At 53.9% G+C, this 15061-nt stretch overlaps 1 protein-coding gene across 1 annotated transcript; it reads left to right on the top strand.

Annotated features, from left to right (window-relative positions):
* The first annotated feature begins 382 nt into the window (after positions 1–382).
* POLRMT (RNA polymerase mitochondrial) lies at positions 383–14703 on the top strand. Its single transcript, XM_052702612.1, has 21 exons — positions 383–496; positions 705–800; positions 1355–2019; positions 2377–2507; positions 4005–4191; positions 4353–4502; positions 4654–4821; positions 5141–5311; positions 5532–5771; positions 6008–6787; positions 7252–7374; positions 8988–9110; positions 9961–10137; positions 10506–10592; positions 10878–10991; positions 11665–11717; positions 11975–12073; positions 12185–12257; positions 12743–12825; positions 13363–13433; positions 14158–14703. The coding sequence occupies exons 1-21, from the start codon at positions 439–441 to the stop codon at positions 14205–14207; spliced, it is 3699 nt and encodes a 1232-aa protein (XP_052558572.1). The 5' UTR covers positions 383–438; the 3' UTR covers positions 14208–14703.
* The last annotated feature ends 358 nt before the right edge of the window (positions 14704–15061 follow it).

Genomic DNA, 15061 nt, shown 5'->3' with positions numbered 1-15061 from the left:
CGCCCTGCTGTCCTCATCCTCCGGTCCCGCTTCAGGGCTCGGTTTCCCTGTGGGTGCGCACAGCACCGCGGAGCAGCCCTCCCAGCACAGTCCCGAGGTCTGCTCCATACTCCCCGAGCAGCATCACGGGCTCAGAAACGCTCCGTGTGCGAACCGAGCCGGGCTCACCCCGTTCCGTGCCCGTCCCGCGCTGTGCCGTGCCCCCGCTCCGCTCCCGCCCCGTCAGTTCGCACCGCCCAGCCCGCGGCCGCCAGGGGGTGCGAGGCGGGGGAACGGGGGGGGGGAATGGGGTGCGGGGGGTGGGAAGAGGGAAAACGGCGCTGCCGCGGTGCGTTGTGGGAGTTGTAGTGCGGAATGGAGGTACTGCTCCCGTCAGGCTGCGCGCCGCGCCTGCGCAGTGAGGGCGGGCGGCGCGGCATGGCGGCGTAGTGGGGCAGCATGGCGCTGCTGAGGCTGCGGGCGGCGCTGCTGGGCCCGGCCCGGCTGAGGAGCGGCGGTGAGAGGCCGGGAATGGGGCTGGGGGAGAGGAGCGGGGCGGGTGGGTGCAGCCGAGGCAGATCGGGATTTGAGGATGCTGGTGGTGCTGCTTAGGGCCGGGTCGGGGCCTAGGCTGGTGGTACTGAAGGAGCCCCGCTGATCTGAGGGGGTCCGGCTGTGGTGTGGGGGTGATGGGAGCCTCCTCTCAACGTCCTGTTCTGTTGCAGGGATCCCATGGAGCGTCCTCAGGTGTTACACCTCGGCCAGCGCCAAGGAAAAGGCGAGGAGAAACGCCATCTGTGAGAGGACGGAGCTGCTGGAAGGTGAGCAGGGTTTCCTAGAAGGGCTGCAGGGCTCTCCTTCATTCGGTGTCCTGGGATTGGAGGGGGTTGGAAATGCTCGTGACCTGCTGAAGGATGTGAGGCAGAGTTGTTGGCCTCCCTGAGCAAGGCCTGTCCTGTCCCAAGGCCTTCAGAGAGCATTGAGCTGCTGTACAAATGCAAGTGGTCTTAAGGGGTTGTAGAAAAGTGGTTCCCATGCCCTAGGAGGGCCCTGCAGACTGACCCAGAGTGAGTTCTGGCTCGATGAAGGTATGAGCTGGTGGTTTTTCCCTTGCAGTGACATTATTCAGTTCCCCTGGATGCTGGAGCAAACCACAGTTGATAGGTGGTTCCCAGGAAGGTGTGGTCAGAGCAGCTGGTTGCTGAGTGCTGCTGGGATGGGTGGATTGGTTAAGCAGGGAGAAAGTCTTTGTGTGACCTTCTTCATCACCTCATTCCTGAGCACGTTTCTGCCAGAAGTGAAGTGCTGGGTAGGACCCAGACTTTTGCTGCGTCTCACATCTCTTCGTTTCTGTCCTGGCTGTGTTTCCTGGCAGTGCTGAAAGCTCGAGTGAAGCAACTCCAAACCAGTAACATCCCAGAGGTGACAATCAACAAAGTGGAACTGGCACCGCTGCAGAGCAACAGGCAGCAGGACCTGCTGCAGAAAGCAGTGGATGCAAACACAGCAGTGGAGCACGTGGTCCCCAGGCAGTCCAGCAGCTGGACAGAAAAGCTGAAGAAGGAAATGTACATCCGGCAGCTGAAGGTGGAGAAGAAGCTGTCTATTGCAGCCTCTCAGATGACTCTAGAGGGCCAGCCCAAGGTCAAAACAAAAGTCAAGGTGAAGACAAAGGTGAAAGCAAAGGCAAAGACAAAGATCAAAGCCAAGAACAGCCAGAAGAGTCCAAAGGCTACAGCGAGTACTTCCAGAAACCAGAGTGATGCTGGTCCCAGCAGTGCCAACACCTGCCATAAGCCCAGGGTGGAAGAAATGAAGCAAGATGTGAAAGCACAGAAGCTTCAACGTGTGCATGAGGATAGGAGCAGCCAGCGCAAGATCATGCAGCAGACCATCCAGTCTAATCTGGAGTGCTTCGTGTACTTACAGCAGCCAGAGGAGGCTGAGAAGTTCCTCCTGCTGTATCACAGCAACCCCATGAAAAGGAAGCTTTTGAATGTTGATGCATACAATGTGGTGATGCGTGGCTGGGCAAGAAAGGTATGGAGCTTTGGGGGCCTTCTGCTGCCCTTGTCTCGGTTGATCTTGGCCCTTTGGTGCCAGGCTTTCTGAGAGGCAAGGCTGGAGGTGTGCTGGCTGAAGTGGAAGAGCCCCACGCTTGTAGAATCAGTAGTTGCAGTATGATTTCTCTGTTTGTCATATTTACCTTCAGCAGTTTTTGCTGAGATGGACAGAGCTGGGCTGAGGCCACTGATCCCTGTGAGCTGGCTTTGAGGAGAGGAAAGGGGTGGGGTAGTATGGATGTGACTCAACCAGAGAAGGAGCAGAGGGCTGCGAAGCTGTGATTTGGTGCTGCTGGTGTCTGTTTCCACATCCTCCATCCCTTCTCATCCACAGGGCTGCTTGCACCGTGTCATCCATCTGCTATCCATGCTGGAGTCCATCAGCCTGCGGCCCAACCTGGACTCCTACGCAATACTGCTGGAGTGCATGACACAGAGCCAGTCATCCACCAAAGCCATCTGGAGGTAATGCACTTCTCTTCCCCCAGGCAGCCTCGTGCTCTGGGCAACATCTCTGCAGCTCCACTGTGCCACGAGGGCACGAACTGGGGACAGGAGGCACTGGCTCAGGGTAGGGAAAGCCTGCCTTGCTGTGTGCATGTCTGGGTGCTGTGGCATGGTTCTCACGGCCAGATTAAGGGGTTGGTTAGGGCTCTTTGAAATGTTTTCACCACCCCGGCTTAAGAGTTTGTCCAAGATCTTGTGGAGAAGGGAGATGTAGATGAAAACAGCTTGAATTCTGGACAAAGCTGTACCTGCTGCCAATGGGCTGCCAGCAGCCCCTCTCTAATCAGGTGCCCCTTGGTCCCGCACCCATTCTGGTGGGAATGTTTGTCCTGTTTGGCTCTCCATCAGTGTCCAGTAGGGTTAATTCCTCCATCCAGTCTGGTGGAGTCAGCATTTCCTGGCAGGATGAGCCAGACAGCAGATTTTTGTAGGCTCCCATTTCACTGTGTGACCAGGAGATTCAGATGGGTTTCACGGACCCAAACTGAAAGGCTGAAGGTAGCCAGTGAAATCCCAGCCTCTGAGTGAATGACTTTCAGGTCAGCTGATGTAGAAAAGACTTGCGTTGCTTTTCCTGCTTAGGTGTGTGAGCGTTGCATAAGTACAGCAGTAAACGTGTAGGATTGTCAGGAGGCAAATATTTATAGCACATCTGCAGAGATTTGCCAGCTCCAAGCCTCATCAGAGTGTGTGCATTTTCACACAACTCCTTCTGTTTGCTGGTGCTGTGTCTGTGAGTGCTCTCCCAATTTGAAGTCAGGATGGGCCAGTCTGCCCATGGCAGCAGTTGTTCACTGCCCCTTTGTCCAGGCTGTGACCATTACCTTGCATTCCCTTGTGCTGGACCAGGCTAGTGGGGATAGGAGGAGCATTTAAGGACGGAGGAGGCAACAAGGCAGCACCTTTTTTTTTTCCCCTCACAAAGGCAGTAGAGATCAGCCTCCTCATCCATGTGTGAAGGTGAAAGCTGCCTGTTCAGCAGCACTGTGGGCTGGAGGAGGTGGATGACTGACGGCTGTAACCTGAGGCTGGTGACCTTGCCAAGGACAGGCTGTACTCTGGAGGCAGCTCCCACCCCAGCAGCTCCTGCAGCCTGGAGATCTGTTTGCTGGTGTCTGGCTGCATGTGGCAGGCAGGGAGAGCTGGTGTGCTGCAGGTTTCCCATTGCTGCAGCACTCTCCCTCCTATCTGGTTCTGGGCAGGCATCAGCTCAATGAGGTTCAAGTTGCTACAAGACTTGTCCTGTGCTGTGTCTCATGTGGGCCCAAGTGACTTTGTTTAGGGCAAAAGTGAGGTAGGAGCAGCCTGATACAGACAAGGCCCTTGGATCCTGAGGAGGGAGCATCAACATGCTTTCTCCACGCTTAGTCTTCTGTTTGTAAACTACTCCTTGCCTCATTGTATGCTGGTTCCTGTCCATGTGCACACAATCCTGTCTCATCTGCCTCCCCTCAGGTGTGTGCAACACCTGAAGAAAGATGGCTTCCATGTGGATGAGCTCTTCCAAAAATGCCTTTTTGAGGGAGATGAGAAGGAGAAGGTGCTGAAGGCCATCAGGATTATCCAGCCTGACTACCAGCTGCCTCCTCCACCCAAACCTGAGATCTGCAAGGCTGCTCTGCTCAAGAACTTCTACTCTGAGGTAAGCCACTGAACTCACAGATATTTCTGCTGCGTGGGGAGTTGTTGCAGCTGGCCAGATGTATTCACAGATGTCTTCAGGATGCATTCAGGTCCAGCACAGGACTGTAATAGCTTCCTTTCCTCTGGCTTTTGGTACTTACTGCCTCACTCTTCTTGCAGAAGAAGATGGTGTCGTATCCCAAGCTGGATTTCTCTGTGCAGGAGCTGCGGGAGCGCTTCCAGCAGCAGCTGGAGATGGAGCTGAACAGCACCATAACCATCGAGTCAGTGGAGTCAACCAAACCTCTGACTCCACAAGCCATCAAAGCAGTAAATATCAGGGTGTCTGAAGAGGTGGAGGGCACTTCAGTCTGCAGGGTTTCTGTGGGGAAGACCTGCAGGGTTGTACCCTTAAAGTGGGAGGGTTTCCTGGTGATGCACTCACCACAGTGTGACTGTTTTGCTTCCATTTCTTGTGCAGCGCCAGCAGTTGGCCGGCCTTCGTTCTCAGTGGCGTGATGCCATCCTCCAGGCCCTGCAGAAGTCAAAGCACAGCATGTCCCAGGTCAAGGCAACGTCAGGGCACAGCGTTCTCTACCCCTACCTGTGTCTGCTGCCTGATGAGGAGTATGTGGACATCATGATGCAGGTAAGACCCTGCCCCGACCCCAGTGAGATTTAGGAATGGGGCCTCCTGGGCAACCTTAGGGCCACCACAGTGCAGAAACAGAGCATGAATCTCAAGGTTTACCCAGGTTTTTAGGTACAGGCCCTGTCTGCACCCTGTGCTGAGCAGACAGAGAAGCTCTCCTCTGTTCTGGCCACGTTTCCTTCCTCACCTGCTCAGCATCATGGGAATCAGCATCTTTCTGTGTTCCCCAACAGGAACTTTAACTCCTGCTTTGTCTTTCTGCTCCGTTTTTCTCTTCCTCTTTCCTTAAGTCCCTCTTTGCCTTCCCCTTTCTCAGACTCTCAACAGCCTTTCTCCACAAGGAGAATCCCTGGCTGTCTTAGCCAGGGAGCTGGGCTCTAAAGTCTACAACAGATACCTCACCCAGAGGAAGCTGCACAGTGGCCAGCTCGAGAAGGTGCAGGAGATCTATGAGAACTACATTCACCTGCTGGCAAAGGATACCCAGGTAGGCTCTCCTTGGAGAGGGGTTCTCTTGGAGCCCGTGGGTTTCAGAGTGGAGGTGGGGTTGGATGGTTTGTGCATCCTCACATGCTCAAAGTCCAGATTCTGATGCTGCAGAGGCCATATAAGAACTATCAGGCAGGGATGCACGGAGGCAAGAGGGTCCTTCTCAGAGCCATGCTCCAGGTACAGAGATCAACCTGACCTGATTTTTCCTCTCCCAGCCTAGTGAGTTCTTGCCACGTGAGTACTGGGAGAAGCTGGTGGCAGAAGCAGGCTATGGGCCTTCCCTGAACTTAAAGGACTGCAGCTGGCCATATGTGCTCCTGATGCGCCTGGGAATGTACTTGCTGGAGGTCCTGGTGCACGCTGTCAAGGTGCCCAGGAACACCCTTAACCCTCGCCTGCCATCCAAGCTTATCCCTGTCCTCTACCACATCTACTCCTTCCGCAGCAGCTGGCAGGTAAGTCTCATCCCCGGGGGCTTTGGGACATTGCACATCACTTCTTCATGCTAACTGAGTTCTTGCAGGACCCTTTTCCCTTCGCCTTGCCTTTCTTTCTTAAGGAACACCTGGTTCTGTACAAACAGGGTGATTAGTGTGATTGTCACACAGTTAGGGACTTGACCATGTGTTCTTCCAGGCTTCCCCCCGACTCTTCTACTGCTGACCTTCACTTCTCTGGTTCTCCCCTCCAGGTTGGGCTGATAAAGCCCCATCCCATTTTCTCCCAGATTGTGTCAGACGCTGCAGAGGCCGTGCTGACCTTTAACTCCTCTGCCATACCCATGCTGTGCCCTCCTGTCCCCTGGACCTCCCCACACTTTGGTGCCTTTGTCCTGAGTGACACCAAACTGATGCGTTACGTGGATGGGGCCATCCAGCACCAGCAGCTCCTGGATCAGTGTCCCCAGGCAAACCTCCACCCTGTGCTGGATGCCTTGAACCAGCTGGGCAACTGTGCTTGGAAGATCAACCAGCCAGTGTTGGATATCATCATCTCCATCTTCAATGACAAAGGCAACGAGAAGCTGGACATCCCACCACCTGTCTCCGAGGCCCCCAAACCTCCTGTCTCTCCCAACAATTCTTCTGCCTTGCACAAGTCCCAGAAGCACGAGTTGTTGCTGTGCAAGAAGAAGGCAGCTGAGATGCACAGTTTACGCATGGATGCGCTCTATAAGCTCTCCATTGCCAACTATGTCAGGGACAAAGTGTTTTGGTTTCCTCACAACATGGATTTCCGTGGCAGGACTTACCCTTGCCCACCTTATTTCAATCACTTGGGTAACGACGTCACTCGTGCCATCCTGCTCTTTGCAGAGGGAAGGCCTCTGGGGCCAAAGGGCCTCGACTGGCTGAAGATCCACCTCATTAACCTCACAGGGCTGAAGAAGAAGAATGCCTTGCAGGAGCGGTTGGATTATGCCAATGAAATCATGGAGGAGATCCTGGACTCTGCTGACCACCCGCTCACGGTGCGTGGGACTCAGAGTCACCAGGGAGATGCTTGAGCTGCAGCCAACCCTGAGCAGATTGGGAGTCTCCCAGCTGAACTGATTAACGAAAAAGCAGGGAAGTTCAACCCTGTTTGAGCTCAAGTAGGAGTTGTTCCAAACAGCTGAGAGGCATCAATGTTTTCTTTAATTTCAAAGGAGGCCTTAAGTGTTCCTTTTCTTTAGCATAGCTTCTAGGGAGTAAAATATAATGGAAATCTGATTAGCTTTGAATAAGCAACATCCTGAAAGATAGTGCTTTAAGGGGAAAAAGCAAAGCAGAAGCGTTGCAGAGTTTCCTGATGACCAAATTTCTGTCTGAAAACACAGTGCAGTGTTGGGGGAGGTGGAGGCATGGTGAGAGGAGGTGCCTTGCCCAATGTTCCTAAGAGCCCAGGAACTCACCTGCTGCCTCCTCCTGCTACTGTGTGCTTTGCTGTTCCCAGGGCAGGAAGTGGTGGATGAACACTGACGAACCCTGGCAAGTCTTGGCATGCTGCATGGAAATTGCCAAAGCCTCGAGGTCACCAAATCCAGCAGCCTTCATCTCTCATTTCCCAGTTCACCAGGTGGGTGCCTGGCAGATTTGCACAGCCTGGGTGGCTGAGCAAGGAGGAGAGTGGACAGGGCAGGGAGCTCAGGGCAGAGCAGAAGCATACAGCTGTATTATTTGTTAGGCTTTCCTAAGAAGCACAGCCTACAGGTATTTTGATTTGGAAACCCCAGTGACTGGCTGTTACATGCAGCCATGAATGAACCAATGCAGTTCAGTGCTGCTTTGCTTGCCTTCAGCCAAAGGCCTGCAGAGTGGGAACCAGGCCAGTCCTCTCTTATCCAGCTGTGGGATGGGGATTGGGAGCCTTTTGGGATATGGCTGGAGGCAAGCTGCTCTGCAGGAGCAAAAGATGGGAGGTGTGGACCTCTGAGAATAAATATGGGAATGGGTGGCAGCCTCCTGCATCTGGTGCCCTGATAAATCCCCCTGCTACATGGGAGACAGAGATTAATTCTTCTTCTGATGAGAGGGGTTTACATATTTATCTCGTTAGAAGATCTGATGGCCCTAACGAAGTGTGCAGGGGGAGAATGAGGATGTATTCTGCCAGGAGGAGTAGTCTGTAATGTACGTGAGACTGTCTCAGCTGAAGGGCTCTGATGATGCTGTTATGACAACAGGAGATCAAGAGAGCAGCTGGGGGTGTGTGGAGGGTGCAGTTAATAGAATTCAAGCATTGACTTTTTCTGGAGGGCACAGGAGTCTGTTTCCACCTGAGTCATCAGTGCTTGGCTAATAGAGACAGCTCTTCTGCAGTAGCAGGGCTGCCCAAGCACTGTCAGTTCTCCAGCTCGCTGCACTGCAGTGTGGGGAAGGAGGAGGAGGGATGAGAGCTGATCCTACCAGCAGCTGCAGGCTGCCTTTGCTCAGGCAGAGGCTGAGAACAGGGGATACAGGGGCAATCTTAAGCAGCAGCGTGGCTTCTGTGAGAAGTGTTTCTGCTGGTGCTGCCTGGGGGCAGCAGGACATTCCTGTGCTGTCATTCAGGTCCTGTTTGTCTCATCCTGGCTGATCTTGGTCCCTGGTGGGCTATCAGGCCAGCTGCTTTGACAAATTGATCTGTGTGTCTGACTGCAGCTTTCGGAAGGTTTGGGTGGGAGCTGGATTTCTCTCCTGTCAAAAGGATGTAGAGGCAGCATGGCTGGAACTTTGGAGTCAGCTGAAGGCTTGCAGAAGGTTCTTCAGCTTGTCTCTGCCTGACTCCAGTCCTGTTCCTGGGTTTTCCAAGGTCTGTTTTGACTGTCAGCTTGTGGGACCACTTTTAGCATCCCAGACACGTTTGGTTTTCTTCAAATTTTCTGTATTTTATTGTGTCCCTGGTGCTCTCTCTTAGAAAATTTATGGGTGGGAAGGCAGAGTGTTGTGAGTTTCTGTGGTTTTTCTACAACTCCATAGACAACAGCAGATAACGATGAGACCCAGACAGGAGCAAGATGGTTGGAAGTGAAATGGAAGCTGTTATAAACCTGGCCACTGCTTGGAGATCAGCTGCAAACCTGCCCAAAGAGTTGGGAAGAAAATGGCAGTAGCCCTTTTAGAGCCAGATGTCGTACTTCCATGGTTTTCCATTTTCTTTTATCCCTGTGTTAACGCCTTGCTTCCACCCTGCTCTCTTCCCACACGCAGGATGGCTCTTGCAATGGTCTGCAGCACTACGCAGCGCTTGGCCGGGACCTTATAGGTGCAATCTCTGTCAATCTGATGCCTTGCAGTGTCCCTCAGGATGTCTACAGTGCGGTGGCCCAGCAGGTGAGGTGTGATGGGGAGGTGGGAAAATGTCCTTTTGGACCCTGCTCGTCGCATGGAGTCCAGAGGGAAAGGTTTGTGATGAGAACAGCATACAGAAAGCTGACAGAATGTGGGCTGACTGGAGGCAGGATCTCCCCATCCCCAAACGGGGATCGTTGTATCAGCTGGAATGGGATCTGGCTGGAGATCTGTCCTGAGAAGTCCTGTGGGATTTCAGCTCCTGTCAGTTCTGACTTAAATCGAGTGTAGAGTGTTCCTCATCTCTTGTTAGCAGCTGTCTGGCCTGCAGGTTATATGGTTTTCTTCTTTTGAGCTGGGTAGGAGGGAGCAGGGAGGGATTCAGCCCTTGGCACTGATGCCAAGATGTCAGTTTTCTTGGCAAGACGTGATGAGAAATGAGCTTGCTGGGAACTGTGCTGAGCCCAGCCAGACTCAGCTGTCTCTCCCTTCTGGAAATCCACATGTTTCACAGGGCAGCAGCACACCAGTGGCCAAGAGGGGCATGCATGGGGTGAGTGATTTCTCTCAGGGTGGCAGAGGCAGGAGAACCCAAGTCCTGAGCTGCAGTGGCAGCACCGTGTCTTTGTGATGCCTGGCACCACCCAGCAGTGAAAGGCCCTGGTTCCTGTGAGATCCAGGTGCCTCTGTGTTCTTTCTGCAGGTGATCTGTTACTCAGGGCAGGTGAAGGTGGGCCATTGAGGTTGTGATGGGAGTTCAGGCAAGGCAGCACGCAGCTTGGAGGGGAGGGGGGGGGTCCTCACAAGGTCCTTCGAACACCTCAAGCCACGCAGGGGACTTGGGCCAGCACACTGCTGTGGTTCTGACTCCCACTCCCACTCTGTTCCTAAGGTGGAGGAGTTTCGGAAGAAGGATGCTGAAGAAGGGTTGAGAATTGCCCAGGTGCTGGAAGGGTTCATTGGCCGCAAGGTGGTGAAGCAGACGGTGATGACGGTGGTTTACGGCGTCACACGTTATGGGGGGAGGCTGCAGATGGAGAAACGTCTGAAGGAGATTGAGTTCCCTGAGGTAAGAGGCATGCCACAGCCTCCCAGCAGTGTTTTCCTCGACTCAGTCCCTGCTGGGAGGGGTACCTGGACTACCCAGAGCTGTGGGATTCCCTCCTTCCTTGCCCTCTCCTTATTTTCCCAAATCTTAGCTGGCAAAGGATGTGCAGAACTGAACCTCCTATTCCTGCAGGAGGGGCTCTGGGGGAGAGCTGGCTGCCTATGGAAGTGGGCCCCTTGTCTCCAGCAGAGCTCTTGGAAACCTGCTACCATTTCTTGTAGCCACTGAGATGGGAGTTGCTCTGTTAGCTTACCCTAACTCTCATTACTTTGCTTTGCATCTTTTGCTGCCCCTTTGCCTCCCGCTCACTCTGCCTCTGGTCTGTGCAGGAGTACCTATGGGAGGCATCTCACTACCTCGTAAGGCAGGTGTTTAATGGCATCAAGGAGATGTTCTCAGCGACTCGAGATATCCAGGTAAGGTGCCTCCTCTCTTTCCCCTTTCTTCTTCCCTTGTCCACCCATACAAAGACAAGAGAAGGAAGGAGCTCCATGGGGTCCTGACCCAAAGAGAATCCCAGAGGTGTGGGGTTGTGCCTAGTGATGGACCAGGCTCTCCCATAAGAGCTACACTCAGTCTGGCAGGAATTTGGACTTGTGCTGGGAGGGGATGAGGTCTGTCCAGCTGGGAGGGGATGAGGTCTGTCCAGCTGTGTGTGTTCTAACGTCAGCTACTTTCTTCCCTGCTTCCCTCTGCCCAAGAACTGGCTGACGGAGAGCGCCAAGCTCATTGCACAGTCAGGACGGACAGTGGAGTGGGTCACCCCGCTGGGTCTCCCCATCGTGCAGCCCTACTATCGGATCAAGCCCACTGTGGTGAGTATATGGTGGTGGGACGAAGGTATTCATCCACCCAGGTGTGAGGAGCAGGGCAAAGCGCAGCAGACCTCGAGGCAGTCAGCACAAGGCCGGCCAGTTTGCATCGCCTGCAGGTGAACTCGCAGAGAAGATAGGATTCGTGTGTGCAGGCACATCCTCCAGCCTCATCACAGAGACTGGAGAGTGTGGGCGTGCTGCTGAGGAATCTGCTGCTCCCATCCCACTCAGGCAGCTGGGGCACAGACCCATTCTCTGCATTGAGCAGCCCTCCTCGGGGCTCGCGTGATTCAGTCTCGCTGCTCTCGCCTCCCACACGCTGCTGCACTGACTCACGGCTCCCCATCCTGTCTCATCCCATCCTCACAGCCACTCTCCTGCAACCTCACGTTGGCCATGTAGGGATGGAGCGGGCAGGTGCCTCCCACCTCCAGGAAATCTCTTCTCAGCCCCTGCAGGAGTGAATCAGCATCTCCTTAGGAAGGGGTGAAGGATGCTTGCCAGCATCCTTTGGAGGGGAAGCAGGCAAAGTGCCACTGGGAAATGGCAGCTGCCACAGTGACTGGAATGCCTTGCCAACATCCCCATCTAGGAAAAATGTTTCCTGCAGAGCGTGGAATACCTTGTTGGCATGATCCCCTCCCATGCTGATCTCCTTTCTCTCCCCCTGCAGTTGACTTGCAGCATGCAGAACTTGAGTGTGAAAAACTCCAGCAACAACAACCAGTAAGTATGAACCCGTGGTTTTCACTGAGCTTCTGCTGCCTCAGTCTGTGCTCTGGGGATAAAACCTTCCCATCAGTGGAACCTGCCAAATTGTTCCAAAGTTCCTGATATTCCTCTGAGCCATGGAAAGTCAGCTGGAGGAGCTGGGGCCCATCAGGGCTGCCCCATCACCCCAAATCTTGGCTGGCTCTGCCCTGGCTCACATCCTGAGCCCTGAGCGTGCCCCAGCTCCTCCCCTGTCCCATTCTGTGCTGCAGGAAGCCTGATACAGTGAAGCAGAAAAATGCCTTCCCACCCAACTTCATCCATTCCCTGGACTCAACCCACATGATGCTCACGGCTCTGCATTGCTTCAGGTAGGGAGCAGGGTTCTTGCCTGGGCTCTGCTGAGAGATCATCAGCAGGGCGTCACTGCAGAGAGCTGGAGCTCTCAGCACTACTTCATGGCCCTTTCTGCTGCCTCTCAGGCAGGGTCTGACCTTTGTCTCAGTCCATGATTGCTACTGGACTCATGCACTCACTGTGGACATCATGAACAAGGTAAAAGTCTCCTTCCAAATCCTTTGTGAGCAGTGATCTTGCTGATCTGTCCTCTGGGCACTTGCCAGCCCTTCCCTCCCCCGGGCTTTGCTCCATAGTCTGTTTTATTTACCCAAGCATGGTGAACCTGGGATGCTTACTGGTGGTTGCAGATGATTTCCTGGTGCTGCAGCCCCCCCTCCTCACAGCCTTCAGCTGGGTGCAGGGCAGATTCAGCTCTAAACTGCATGAAGCAGAGTCAGTGCCTCTCTCTTGCCCTGGGCTCTCTGGAAGTGCTGCAGGGCTGCTGTGCAATGGATTGATAAATGGGGGTCAGCTTCTGCTTCCCACGCAACTCCTTTCAGATTTGTCTGATAGTTTTCCCCCCCTTCTCACTCTTGCCCACTGCTTTCCCTCCTCTTACCTCTGACTTGGCTGAGAAGCACTGAGGGGAAAGAGGGGAAAATGCCTGTTAACCTGCAACTCACCATTGCTCCCTGGATCAGATCTGTCGGCAGCAGTTCGTGGCTCTGCACAGCCAGAAGATCCTGGAGGATCTGTCCAAATTCATGCTGAAGAATTACTGCAGGTATTGCTTGCATCCAGCCCTCACTCTCCTACCCATGCTGATTCCCCACCCCAGGGTTGCTGTGCCTGCTGCTCCCAGGTTATGTCATCTGCCTGGGGGTTGTTCTCAAGGGAAGCTCTGCTTCCTTCTCAGCTGACACCTGAGTTGCCTTAAATCTCAGCATGGAACACAAGGTATATCTGCATCCTTTTGCTGCAGAACTGAAGTAGAAGTCAGTGCTTGTAACTTTCTGTGGGCCTGGGGTGGGCCATGATGTGCCTTGGTTCCCACACTGAACAAGGCAATAAGGAGTGGTGATGATGAGCACTGCTTTGGGCCAAGTGTGCAAACCTCGTTTATCACCACCAGAACCAAATGAAAGCAGACATCCTCAGATCTGAAGTGCCTGTGTTTGGGGCTGGGCTCCTGCTGCCATGGGGTGTGCAGTGCTTTGGAAGAGCTGAATCCTGTTGTCAAGATGCCACGCTGGGGAGTGGAGGAGGGAGAGCCTTCTCCCAGACCTCCCCTTCTCACTGGCTTTCCATCTGGTTCATGCAGCCCTGACAGAGAGAGCAGAGCCCTTTGGCAGAAGAAGCTGATGGAGCAGCTGTCAAACGTTCCCAAAACAGGTAGGAGCACAGGATGGGAACTGCAAAGCTCAGAGGAAGTTTGGAAATGAGGGAGAGAGGTAGGGAATGGTCCCCAAAATCTCTGAGCTCATGTAGACAGCTCCTGAAGTGTAACATCCCTGCAAATGGCCCCTGCCTTCCCCAGAGCTTTGCCTCTGAGATTTCCCCTAGATTGACCCAGCTCATGCTGTCCCATCTTGCTGCTCTTTGCCCATCTGTTTCCAACCACGAAACATTTGCCTGGAGCTGGGACTGAGACTCAGTATCGTAATTAGCAGGATCTAGATGATATACATGCAATGGGATTAAGGCAGTTAGTTAGCTTGACTCCTCCTAATCTCTTGGCTATGCCTCTGCCAGACCATCTGGCTAACCTTTGTTCTGCCTTTGCAAAATAAAGCAGCCCAGCTAAGTGCTGGCCTTTGCCACTGAGCAGCTGTTGCGGTCTGTCCCAGAGGCAGCGGTGGTTTGTACTGGAGCCATGCCGTCTCCTCTTCCTTCCCTGCTGCTGTTATCTGTCTCACTGTTCCTACCACTGCCCCAGATATCCCAGATAAATCTGCATGGATATCAGTCCCTGAAAGACCTCTGAGATCCCTGCAGCAGAGCCTGAGCCCAAGTAGTTCTGTGCAGGAAGCAAATAAAGGCTTAGGCGAATTCTCTCCCAGTTGCCCCCATCTCCATCAGGCCCTGCTCTGACTGTAATCTATCTTGCTTCTCACAGGGGAATTCAACCTGAACAAAGTAATAGACTCCACCTATTTCTTCAGCTGAGCCCCAGCAGCCAGTGGAGCCTTGGACCACCTCTGGACTTCGGCTGCCTAGAGGTGATGGTAGGCACTGGCCCACAAAGCTCTGCTGTCCTGCAGCTCATGGGGGAACAGCTGTCAGCCCAGCAAAACACACAGGAACAAAATGGAGATGCTGGGGGCAAAGTGGGACTGCTGGAGGAGTGCAGGAGCAGCTGTGGGGGGCTGCTGGAGTTAGGGGTGAGTCTGTGCTATTTGCTGCTACTGCCTGTGTCCCAGCCAAGGATCTGGAGAGGGCTGCAGTGTGGGATCAGGGATTAGGTGGGGTTGGCTTTCTGCAATCCTCACCCTGACGTAAGATGTCTGTGCTACTGCTGCCAGCTCCAGAGCTGGCTTGGCTGTCACCTGTGTCCCTTGCCAGGAATGTGTTCAAATTCTGCTTGCTGGGTCTCAGGCAGAGGAAGAAATCACTAGCTCAGGGGTGGAGATGTACAGTACTGTAAATAAAATGTTTTTCGAAATATGAGGTGGGAAGTTCATCCTTCTCAGCATCTTTGTCGTGGGGTGCCTGGGCTCTTCCATCGTGGGACTGATTTCTCCCCAGGCTGCCACTGTTTGCTGACAGGTTGGGGTTCAGTTATTCACAGGGCCATCGCAGCAGAATTGGAGGCAAAACTGTCCTGTGTTTGTTGTCTACATGGAGGGGCTGGTTGCAACTGCTGGGCTCTTACATTTTTAGCCAGGAGCCTCCTGTGGCCACTTCTGCAGGGGTCTGTTTGTTTCCATCTCCTGCAGTAACTGATGCTTGGGGGCCCCGTGTACCCTGTGCCTCTCATTCCCCGTTGCTGCCCAGCTGGTGCTGGCAGGGAAGCATCTCTT

Source organism: Tympanuchus pallidicinctus, unplaced genomic scaffold, assembly GCF_026119805.1.
Source record: "Tympanuchus pallidicinctus isolate F22 unplaced genomic scaffold, pur_lepc_1.0 scaffold46, whole genome shotgun sequence".
Lineage (NCBI taxonomy): Eukaryota > Metazoa > Chordata > Aves > Galliformes > Phasianidae > Tympanuchus > Tympanuchus pallidicinctus.
The sequence above is the reverse complement of the archived record's forward strand: the minus strand, read 5'-3'. Positions and strand labels throughout refer to the sequence as shown.